Source organism: Stegostoma tigrinum, chromosome 5 (genome assembly GCF_030684315.1).
Source record: "Stegostoma tigrinum isolate sSteTig4 chromosome 5, sSteTig4.hap1, whole genome shotgun sequence".
NCBI lineage: Eukaryota > Metazoa > Chordata > Chondrichthyes > Orectolobiformes > Stegostomatidae > Stegostoma > Stegostoma tigrinum.
In genome coordinates, this window is record NC_081358.1 from 64,947,657 (window position 1) to 64,960,242 (window position 12,586).

Sequence of the window (12,586 nt, forward strand, 5' to 3'; positions counted from 1 at the left end):
AAAGCTGTTGACTGTGTGTGGAATTTACACATACATTATATACAACGTGCACGTAAGGTTGCTGTCAGAAGTAAAGAATTAGCATTCACTATTTACTTCATGAATATTTGTCCGTAGATTTTTAGGGTGGAGACTTTCTCTCAGCTGGTATCTAATGATTCTAATTGCCCTACAGAAAATTGTTCTATGTTAACAAGAATGAGAAACATTTTAAAATCCAAAAACATGCACTGTGTACGTGCTGAATACAAGTCAGTGTTACAGAGGTCAACAACAAAGAAAAAGGCCCTTTGGCACTCTTAGATCCGAATTGGTCAAAAATAACCACCTAGCAATTCTAAACCCATTTTCAGCACTTTGCCTATAACTTTGTATGCCTTGGCATTGCAAGTGCACATCTAAATACTACTTGAATGTTATGAGGGTTTCTTCCTCTACCACAGGCAGTGATATCTCAGAGTCTCACCATCCCCCAGTTGAGGAAAAACCTTTTCATCACTTCTAAATCTTCTGCCCCTTGCCTTTTAAATCTGTTTCCTCGGTTATTGATCCTTCCATCAGGGGGAAAAAGTCTCTTCCTGTCCACCCTATGTATGTGTAGTTATAATTTTATACATCCCAATCATGTACCCTCTCAATCTCCTCTGGTCTAAGAAAAACAACCTCAATCGGTCCAATCTCTCTTCATAACTGAAACCCTCCAGCCCAGACAGCATCCTGGTAAATCTCCTCTGCACTCTCTCCAGCGCATCTCTCCTATAATATGTATTCCAGAAGCACGTATATATGCTCATTGTGGCTCACCCAGTGTTTTACATAGATGATGGTCTAGTATTTTTATCCCTGGACTATTAATCCAGAAACTCAGATTTCCAGGGTTCAAACCAGGCCATGGCAGTGGTGTTTTTTTTAAAGTCTGGTTTTAAGAATCTTCTGATGACTATGAAAGCATTGTTGATTGTTGGAACACCCCATCTGGCTTACTGATTTCCTTCAAGGAAGGAAATCTGCCATCTTCACCTGGTCTGCCCTAGACTAAGAGCAATGTGGTTGACTTCAACTGCCCTCTGAAATGGCCGAGCAAGCCACTTGGCTGTATCAGTTGCTATAAAGTCTCCACAAATAAATGAAACCGGATGATTCACCCGGCTTCGACCAAGGCACCAGTAAAAACATTGTCAGAAACAGCTCTGTTAACCCTGCAAAGACATGTTTACGAACATCTGGGTGCTAGTACTGAATTGGGAGAGATGCTTGACAGACTAGACAGGTAACAGCCTGACATACTCACTGACTCATGCCTTACAGAGAAATGTCCCAGAGGCGGCCACCACCATCCATCTCTGTCTTGTCCCAGAAAAGGTGCAGCACAGTCAGGATGAAGTTGCCTTGGAACTCTTTGGCATTGACCCAACTCTGTGAAGGCTTCAGGTTAAACAAGGAACCCCGCTGTTTACTGTGTACTGTTTTCCCTTTGCTGATGAATCAGTGTTCCTCCAGGTTGAACAAAACTTGGAGGAAGTACTGAGGGTGGCAAGAGGACAAAACATACTCTGGGTGGGGGACTTCAATGTCTTCCACCAAGAGTGACTTGGCAGCACACTACTGTTCAAGCTAGTTGTGAATTGAACGACACAGCTGCTCTTTTGGCTCTGTGACAGGTGTAAGGAAACCAACATAGTTGACCTCGTCCTTACCAATTTGCCAGTTGCAGATACATCGATAAGAGTGACCATCGCATAGTCCATGTGGAGACAAAGTCCAGCCTTAAATGTGAAAATAACCACCATTGTATTGTGTGGCACTATCACTATGCTAACCAGGACAGACTTTGAATAGGGCTAGCAACTCAAGACTGTACACCAGCTCAATCTTCAACCTCATGGCTCAGCATATCTCGCACTCAACCATTACCATCAAGCTAGGGAGATCAACACTGGTTCAATGGAGTGTGCAGAAGTGCATGCTGGGAGCAGCAGCAGGCATACCAAGAAATGAAATGTTAACCTGGTATGGACTATATACATGTTACACAGCATAAGGAGCAAGTGACAGACAGAGTTAAGCGAGCCGACAATCAAAGAATCAGATCTAACTTCTGCAGTCCTGCATCATCCATTTGTGAACAGTGGTGGACATTTTAAACAACTCATTGGAGGAGGCAGATCCAATGGAAGAGCTTAATGCAACAGTGCAAAAGACAAGGCTGAAGCATTCACAGCAATTTTCAGCCAGAAGTGTCAAGTGGATGATCCAACCAGGCCAATTCACTTCACTCCTCATGACCACAAGAAACAATTGGAGGCACTGCATACTGCAAGGACTATGGTCCTTGTCAACATTTACAGGAATAGTACTGAAGACTGATGGTCCAGAACTTTGTTCCCCCAGCCAAGCTCATCTAGTACACTTAGAACTGGCATAGAAATCACATAATCCCTACTATGTGGAAATAGGCCATTCGGCCCAACAAGTCCACACCAACTCTCCAAAGAGCAACCCACCCAGACCCATCTCCCTACCCTTGCCCTTTAACCATACATTTCCCATGATCAACACACCTAAACTATGTATTCTTAAACACTATGGGCAATTTAACTTGGTCAATCTACCTAACCTGCACATCTTTTGGACTGTGGAAGGAAACTGGAGCACCTGACTAAACTCTCACAGACACTGAGAAAATTCCAGACAGTTGCCCAAGGGCGGAATTGAACCCGGATTCCTGGTGCATTGAGGCACCGGTACTAACCACTGAGCTATGACAATGTGGAGGATGGCCCAGGTATGTTCAGTACATTAGTGGTAAGCCAGTCATCACCCCATCAGTCTTCTCTAAATTATTAGTAAACGATGGAAGGTGTCATCAACAGGCTGCACCTGCTGAGTAATAACTTCCTGACTGATGCCTGATTTGGATTCGGCCAGGACCGCTCAGCCTTGACCTCATTAGAGCCTTGGTTCAAGAATGGATAAAAGAGCTGAATTTTAAAGGAGAGATGAGTGACAAAAAGACTTTTTTTGACTGATTGTGGCATTGAGGAACCTGAGCAGAATTGGGGTTGATGGTTATTAGGGAGCAAACTCTTCTCTTGTTGAAGTCCTACCTGCTACATAGGAAAATGATCATGGTTGTTGGAGGTCAGCCATCTCAGTTCCAAGTCATCTCTGCAGGATAGTGTCCAAGGCCTAATAATCTTCAACTGCTTCATAAGTGACCTTCCATCCATCATGGTCAGAAGTGGGGATGTTCATTAATGATTGTATGACATTCAGCACCATTCGTAGCTCCTCAGATAATGAAGCAGTTCATGTTCAAATGTAACAAGTTCTGGACAATATTCAGGCTTGTTCTGGCAAGTGACTTTCACACCACATGAAAGCCAAACAATGTCTCTTATTGTAGGTGGTCAATCTAACCACCATCCCTGGACATTCACTGATGTTACCATCACAGATTCCCTCACTGTCAACATCCTTAGGATTACCATTGACCAGAAACTCGTGAACTTGACACGTAAACACGGTAGCTACAAGAGTAGGTCAGAGGCCAGGAATTTGAAATTCAGTAATTTTACTGCTGACTTCCCAAAGGGGAGACACTCTGTCATCTACAAGGCACAAGCCAGGAGTGTGATGGATTGCTCCTCGTTTGCCTGCATGGGTCAAGCACCAACAACAGTAAAGAAACTTGACTCCAACCAGGATAAAGCAGTCTATTTGATTGGCACCACATCCACTCCCTGTACGATTGACACTCAGTAGCAGTGTGTACTATCTACAAGATGCGCTGCAGAAATTCATCAAAGATCCTTAAGGGGTGGTACGGTGGCTCAATGGTTAACACTGCTGCCTCACAGTGCCAGGGACCTGAGTTCAATTCCACCCTCAAGTGGCTGTCTGTTTGCATGAGTTTCCTCCAGGTGCTCCGATTTCCTCCCACAGTCCAACGACGTGCAGGCTACGTGGATTGGCCATGTGAAATTTTCCATGGTGTTGAGGGATGTGTAGATTAGGTGGGTTACAGGGAGCTAGGTCTGGAGAGATGCTCTGTGGATTAGTGTGGACTTATTGGACCAAAGGGCCTGTTTCCATACTGCCAGGATTCTATGACCTGTGATCCTCAGGTAGCACCTTCCAAACCCAAGATGACTTCCATCTAGAAGTACAAAGGCAGCAGATACATGGGAGCACCACCACTTGCAAGTTCCCCTCCATGCTGCTCGCCATCCTGACTTGGAAATATATTGCCCTTTTATCACTGTTGCTAGGTCAGAATCCTGAAATTCCTGTCCTGATGGCTTTGTGTGTCAACTCGCAGCAAGTGGACTGTTGCACTTAAAGAAGAAAGCTTGCAACCACCTTCTCAAGGCAACTAGGGACAAGCAATAAATTCTAGCCAATTAGGTAGACTTGCATCCCACAAATGAATAAAAAGAAAAGTTCCAACGTAACCTCCCTGCTCTTAAATTCCCTGCTTTAGCTAATCAACCTTGGGTGTTCTTAACCATTTTATCCACTTATCTCTAAAACCTTAAGGAAATGATGTACATGAACATCAAGGTCCCTCAGCTTGTTGATGCTTCCTACATATCTGCTTCAGTGATAGTGCATGGGTTTAGAATGTGCTATCAAAGGAGCCTTGGTGAGCTACTGCAGTGCCTCTTACTAGATAGTATATCCTCCTGCTACTGTGCATTGGTGAAGGGGGTCAATCTTGAAGGTAGTGAATGGATGCCAGTCAATTGAATTGCTTTGCCTGGAGTATTGCTGGAACTTTGCTCACCCAGCCAGGAGACTATTCCGTCAAACTCTTGTCATTGTAAACAGTGGACAGTATTTGAGGAGTCAGGAGGTGAGTTGCTCCCACAGAATTCCAGCCTGTGACATTCTCTGCGGCTACGGTATTTAAATGGCTGGTCCAGTTCAGCTTCTGGTCAGTGGTAACTCATCCAAAAGTGATCATGGCATTTCAGTGATTGGAAATGTCATTGATTGTCAACATTGCTGTGGTTAGACACACTCCTATTGGAAATGGTCATTGCCTAGCTTTTGTGTACCAGAAATGTTGCTGGTCACTTATCAACCTAAGCCCGGACGTTGTTTATATCTTGCTGCATAGGGACAAAGTCAGCTTCAGTATCTGAGGAGTCATTAATAGTGCTGGACACATTGCAAGAATCAGCAAACATCCCCAGTTCTGATTGTGCGATGGAAGATTATTGACGAAGCAACTCAAGGTGGTTGGTGTCGAGCAGTGATGTCCCATTATTCTTAAACCTCTTTCTTCCTGCTGGATATGACTGTGACTAGTGAGGAGTTTCTCCCTAATTCCCATTAATATGGTTTTGCTAAAATTTTTTGTCATCAAGACAATTTTGACCAGTTATGGCAACAACAGCCACTGTTACCTCAATTCTGGCATTCAGTTCTTTTGTCCAAGTTTTGACTAGGCAATAATGAGAAGAGGAGCTAAGTGACAGAACTGCGGAGCCTTGATATCTGATCTGTTAGTTATGGGATCGCTTAACTGTTTGCATGCTGCTTTCACCATTCAAAATGTTTTGTTACTTCTCCACATTGAGACCCCATTTTTAGGTGCACCTTGTGAAGGTGTGCCCTGTGTCTCGTGGATATCCTGTTTTGAAGATGCCCTCCAGCAACTCAAATGAAGACAGGGCTTTATCTTCGTAATGACTGTGCAGCAGTCACTAATGTGAATACTGTCATGGACAGATACATTTGTGACGGTGAATTGGTGAGCATGAGCTAAATTAGTTTTTAATCCCTCACTGGTTTCCTCACCAACTCCAACAGAGCCATATTAGCAACTGTGTTCATTAGGATTATTCCAGCTCTGTCGCTGATGCGGCAACAACCATTTAAACCATAGATTTAGATCATATCAGTGGTTAATGAAGAGTCCTAGAGATGTAAAGTATGGAAACAGACCCTTTGGTCCAACTCGTCTGTGCCAACCAGGTATTGTAAATTAATCTAGTACCCATTTGTCAGCATTTAGCCCATATCATGTAAACTCTCCCTAGTCACATACCCGTCCAGATGCCTTTTCAATGTTGTAATTCTGCCAGCCGCCTCTACATTCTCTGGCAGTTAATCCCATACACGAATCACCCTCTGCATAGAAAAGTTGCCATTAGGTCCCTTTTAAATCTTTCTCCTCTCACTTTTTAAACCTATGCCCTCTAGTTTTGGACTCTCCACCCCAGTGAAAAAACCTTGGCTGTTCACCATATACATGCCTCATCCCTTAGGCTCCAGTGCTGCAGGGAAAATAGCCTCCGCCTATTCAGTCCACCCCTAGAGATCAAACCTTCCAACTTGAGCAACATCCTTGTAAATCTTTTCTGAGCCCTTTCAAGTTTAACAACATTTCTCCTTTAGCAGGGAGACCAGAAATGAACTCCGTATTCCAAGAGTGGCCCAACCAGTGTCTTGTACAGCCATAACTGACATCCCAACTCCTACACTCCATGCACAGACCAATAAAAGCAAGCATACCAAATGCCGCCTTCACTAACCTGTATACCTGCAACTCCACTTTCAACAAACCGTGAACCTGCACTCCAAGGTCTCTTTGTTCGGTAACACTCCCCAGGACCTTACTGTTTGGCGTATACAATCTGCCTTGATTTGTCCTACCAAAATGTAGCACCTCACATTTATCTAGATAAAACTTCATGTGCCACTCCCTTGGCCCATCTGTTCAAAGTCCTGTTGTACTTTAAGCTAACCTTCTTCCCTGTCCACTACGCCACCAATTTTGGTGTCATCTGCAAAATTACTAATCGTACCCCCTATATTCATGTCCAAATCAATTTAGACAAATGACAAAACAGCGGACCCAACACCAATTCCTGTGGCACAGTGCTGGTCACAGTTCCAGTCTGAAATGCAACCCTCCACCACCACCACCCTCTGTCTCCTATCTTTCAGACAGTTTATATTCAAATGGCTAGTTCTCCCAGTATTCCATACTGTCTAACTTTGTTAACCAGCCTATCATGAGGAACCTTGTCGAATACCTTACTGAAGTCTGTATAGACAATGTCCGCCACTCTTCCTTCATCAATCCTCTTTGTCACTTCAGAAAAACTCAATCATGTGAGACTATTTCCCCCACACAAAGCCATGTTGACTATCTCTAATCAGTCCTTTCCTTTGCAAATACGTGTAAATCCTGTCCTTCGGAATCCCCTCCAACAACTTGCCCAGCACCAATGAAAGGCTCACTTGTCTACAGTTCCCTGGCTTTTGCTTACCATCTTTCTTAAAAAATGGCAACAAGTCACCCAAATTCCTGTCTTCTGCCACCTCACCTGTGGCTTTTGATGATAATGTCTCAGCAAGGGGCCTTCCCTATCTTTGCACAAGTTCAGTCAAAATCATTGCTCAGAGTCTGGAGTCATGGCTTCTTTAAATGAAATTAGTGAGCCAACTTCTTCCCTTTAAAGGATACCAGTGTACCTGACAACGAACAATGGTTTGCCTAGCTCTTTGCTCCGGATTTGTTAACTGAATTTAAGTCCCACTTGCCACCATAATGAGAATTGAATTCTTGTCAGTGGGTCTTAACCGAGGTGTCTGGATTACTAGTGTAGTAACAGTTCTGCCAGGCCACCATTTCCCTTTAAACACGTTTTGATTTTTGTTGTGGTGAGCGAACAGAAAAGCCTAATGAGAGTAATTTTATTCATGTGGTATACATGGACTTCCATGCAAAGTTGGTTACTATAACTGTCACCCTCTGAGATGTTAAACTTGAAGGAACAAAGGGCAGCAAGTAAGTTGTTTTGTTTTTAAAAGATGCCTGGAGTATTTTGCATTTAAAGGAGTATTTGCACGTACTTTATGCTCAACCAGTTCAATTACTGAAACTAAATGCTAAGCCATTTTCAGTAAATTTCATTAAATTGTCCTACTGTTCTAATACGGTTGATTTCTGTCAAGCCAACTCCCACATTTTTAGTGAATGGTGGTTGTTCATCTTTTACAGATTATTGTTCAAGCAAGTCTGCAGCAATTGGTTTTGCAGAGTCTGTTGCACTAGAATTACTAGCATCTGGAAAAAACGGTATAAAGACTACTATCGTTTGCCCGTACTTCATAAACACAGGAATGTTTGATGGCTGTAAAACTAAGTACGTATACATTGTTAAGTCACTAAATTTGTAATGGTTTATATGCGTCATTTTATTCATTCAAAAATGTAAAGCAAAGATGGGTTATTTAAAAGCTATTATTTCAAATTGGGAATGTAGCAATTTACCTTTCAACCCTTTGAAACATCCATAGGTACATTGGATAAGTGTTAGCAGACAAAACGTGTCACTGAAACACATAAGAAAACATCAGGACAAGCAACCACATGTTTGACCACAGGTAGTTTTAAGGAAGAAATTTTGAGAGAGAGATCACATGTGGAGCTTCAGGGAGGGAGTTCTAGAATGTGTGCCCTCAGCAATTAAATGCAGAGTTATCAGTGGAGGGGTGAAGAAAATCAGAATGCACACAAGGTCAAAATTGGAGTAGTGTGTCCAGAGTTCTGTAGAGCCAGAAGAGATTTTGGCCTTTTGAGGGAATACCAAGAACATTAGCTGTGTTTATGAATGGATTTTAGGGTGCTAGAATGATTTAATGTCCATGAGTAAGGCAGAAGAAGAGATGGACTTGAGGTTTTCAAGATTATGAAGGCAGTCAACAAAATACGTTCTAATTTGTTTGTTCTTATTTGCAATTGAAACTTTAAAAATGAAAATACATAGTTGTCAAATGAAAATTACAGACTGAAAAAAATCACATGATCCAACATACCTATTTGTCACACTCCTGATGCATTATGACTGCTCCCCCACCTTGCATCGCTCTTGCCTACACGAGAGACACCAAAGCAAACAAAAACTAGGCCAATGACAGAAAAACGTTTAGAAAATTCTTTTAGACTTGGTATTCAAAACAGTCCAGAACATCATATTGACAGTGCATTTGTTTATTGTAAATCCACTTGCCCCTTTGGTTCCCCTACAGTGCCTGTCAGTGCCAGGAATTGATTTGGGTTTGATTCCAAACTTAGAACATAGAACAGAGAACAGTACAGCACAAAACAGGCCCTTCAGCCCACGATGTTGTGCCGACCATTGATCCTCATGTATGCACCCTCAAATTTCTGTGACCATATGCATGTCCAGCAGTCTCTTAAATGTCCCCAATGACCTTGCTTCCACAACTGCTGGCAATGCATTCCATGCACTCTCAACTCTCTGTGTAAAGAACCTGCCTCTGACATCCCCTCTATACTTTCCTCCAACCAGCTTAAAACTATGACCCCTCGTGTTAGCCATTTCTGCCCTGGGAAATAGTCTCTGGCTATCAACTCTATCTATGCGTCTCATTATCTTGTATACCTCAATTAGGTCCCCTCTCCTCCTCCTTTTCTCCAATGAATAAAGTCCGAGCTTAGTCAACCTCTCTTCATAAGATAAGCGCTCCACTCCAGGCAGCATCCTGGTAAACCTCCTCTGAATCCTCTCCAAAGCATCCACATCTTTCCTATAATAGGGCGACCAGAACTGGATGCAGTATTCCAAGTGCAGTCTAACCAAAGTTTTATAGAGCTGCAACAAGATCTCACGACTCTTAAACTCAATCCCCCTGTTAATGAAAGCCAAAACACCATATGCTTTCTTAACAACCCTGTCCACTTGGGTGGCCATTTTAAGGGATCTATGTATCTGGACACCAAGATCCCTCTGTTCCTCCACACTGCCAAGAATCGTATCCTTAATCCTGTACTCAGCTTTCAAATTCGACCTTGCAAAATGCATCACCTCGCATTTATCCAGGTTGAACTCCATCTGCCACCTAAGCCCATCTCTGCATCCTGTCAATGTCCCGCTGCAGCCTACAACAGCCCTCTATACTGCCAACGACACCTCCAACCTTCGTGTCGTCTGCAAACTTGCTGACCCATCCTTCAATCCCCTCATCCAAGTCATTAATAAAAATTACAAACAGTAGAGGCCAAAGGACAGAGCCCTGTGGAACACCACTCACCACTGACTTCCAGGCAGAATATTTTCCTTCTACTACCACTCGCTGTCTTCTGTTGGCCAGCCAATTCTGTATCCAGACAGCTAAGTTCCCCTGTATCCCATTCATCCTGACCTTCTGAATGAGCCTACCATGGGGAACCTTATCAAATGCCTTGCTGAAGTCCATATACACCACATCCACAGCTCGACCCTCATCAACTTTTCTAGTCACATCCTCGAAGAACTCGATAAGGTTTGTGAGGCATGACCTGCCCCCCTCAAAGCCGTGTTGACTGCATTTAATCAAGCCATGCTCTTCCAGATGGTCATAAATCCTATCCCTCAGAATCCTTTCTAACACCTTGCAGACGACAGGCGTGAGACTTACTGGTCTGTAATTGCTGGGGATTTCCCTATTTCCTTTCTTGAAGAGAGGAATTACATTTGCCTCTCTCCAGTCCTTAGGTACGATTCCAGTGGAGAGCGAGGATGCAAAGCTCTTTGCGAGTGGCGAAGCAATTGCATTTCTCGTTTCCCAAAGCAGCCGAGGACAAATCTGGCCCGGGTCTGGCGACTTGTCAATCTTAATGTTTGACAAAATTTTCAGCACGTCAGCTTCCTCTATCTCTATCCATTCCAGCATGCACACGTGCTCTTCAAAGGTTTCATTCACTACAAAGTTTGTTTCTTTCGTAAAGTCAGAAGCAAAAAAACTCATTTAGGGCTTCCCCTACCTCCTCAGACTCCACACACAAGTCCCCTATGCTATCCCTGATCGGCCCTACTCTTTCTTTGACCATTCTCTTATTCCTCACATAAGTGTATAATGCCTTTGCGTTCTCCCTAATCCGTTCTGCCAAGCCTTTCTCGTGCCCCCTCCTGGCTCACCTCAGACCATTTTTGAGCTCTTTCCTCGCCTGCCTGTAATCCTCTAGAGCTGAGCTTGACCCTAGCTTCCTCCACCTTATGTAAGCTACCTTCTTCCTTTTGACGAGAAGCTCCACTGCTCTTGTCATCCAAGGTTCCTTTATCTTACCCCTTCTTGCCTGCCTCAGAGGGAATTCATCACTCGCAACAACTGTTCCTTAAACAGTCTCCACGTGTCTATAGTGCCTTTACCATGGAACAATTGCTCCCAGTCCATGCTTCCTAACTCATATCTAATCACATCATAGTTTCCTCTTCCCCAATTAAATATCCTCCCATTTTACCTAATCCTCTCCTTCTCCATAGCTATGTAGAATGTGAGGCAGTTATGGTCACTATCACCAAAATGCACTCCCACCACAAGATCTGATACCTGCCCCGGCTCGTTTCCGAGCACCAAGTCTGGAATGGCCTCTCCCCTCGTCGGCCTGTCAACGTACTGAGTTAGGAAACCCTCCTGAACACACCTTACAAAAACAGCTCCATTCAAATCTTCTGCTTGAAGGACGTTCCAATCAATATTGGGAAAGTTAAAGTCACCCATTACAACAACCCTACTACGTCCGCACTTTTCCAAAATCTGCCGACCTATGCTTTCTTCAATCTCCCTGCTGCTATTGGGGGGCCTGTAGTAAACCCCTAACGAGGTGACTACTTCCTTGCTGTTCCTAATTTCCACCCATACTGACTCAGTAGGCAGATCTTCCTCGACAATGGAAGCTTCTGTAGCTGTGATACCCTCTCTGATTAATAGTGCTACACCCTCTCCTCTTTTTTTCCCCCCTCCCTATTCTTTTTAAATGCTCTAAACCCTGGAACATCCTGCAACCATTCCTGCCCCTGAGAAACCCATGTCTCTGTTATGGCCACAACATCATAGCACCAGGTACTGATCCATGTTCTAAGTTCATCACTTTTATTCCTGATACTCCTTGCGTTAAAGCAAACACACTTTATGATCGCTTGGTTCCTTCCCAGGAAAATCCTTCCCACTAGCTGGTCTACCTCTTGCTACTGCCTCACCTGCATCAACTCTCACCTCTGGTATAAAGCTCAGGTTCCCACCCCCCTGCCATACTAGTTTAAACCCTCTCGAACTACTCGAGCAAACCTTCCACCCAGGACATTGGTCCCCTTCCAGTTCAGATGCAACCCGTCCTTCTTGTACAGGTCCCACCTTCCCCAGAAGCCATCCCAATTATCTACATATCTGAAGCCCTCCCTCCTACACCAGCTGCGCAGCCACGTGTTAAGCTGCGCCTGCTCCCTGTTCCTCACCTCACTATTTCGTGGCACCGGTAGTAAACTAGAGAACACTACTCTGTTTGTCCTGCTTTGCAGCTTCCATCCTAACTCCCTGAAATCACTTTTTATATCCTCAATCCTTTTTCTGGCTATATCATTAGTGCCAATACATAACACGATTTTTGGCTGTTTGCCCTCCCCTTTTAGAACCTTATACACCCGATTGGAGACGTCCCGGACCCTGGCACCAGGGAGGCAACCTACCTTCTGGGAATCCCGATCCTGACCACAAAATCTCCTGTCGATTCCCCTAACTATCGAGTCCCTTACCACGAGTACTTTTCTATTCTGCCCCCTTCCCT

The 12,586-nt window shown here is 43.9% G+C and overlaps 1 protein-coding gene across 2 annotated transcripts in view; it reads left to right on the forward strand.

Moving 5' to 3' along the window:
• Positions 1 to 12,586, forward strand: part of sdr16c5b (short chain dehydrogenase/reductase family 16C, member 5b) — a 109,402-nt gene that overhangs the window by 29,614 nt on the left and 67,202 nt on the right. For both annotated transcript variants that reach the window (XM_059646037.1, XM_048529508.2), the window contains exon 4: positions 8,018 to 8,162. In XM_059646037.1, coding sequence (XP_059502020.1) covers positions 8,018 to 8,162 — 145 coding nt within the window. The remainder of the gene's footprint in view (positions 1 to 8,017; positions 8,163 to 12,586) is intronic.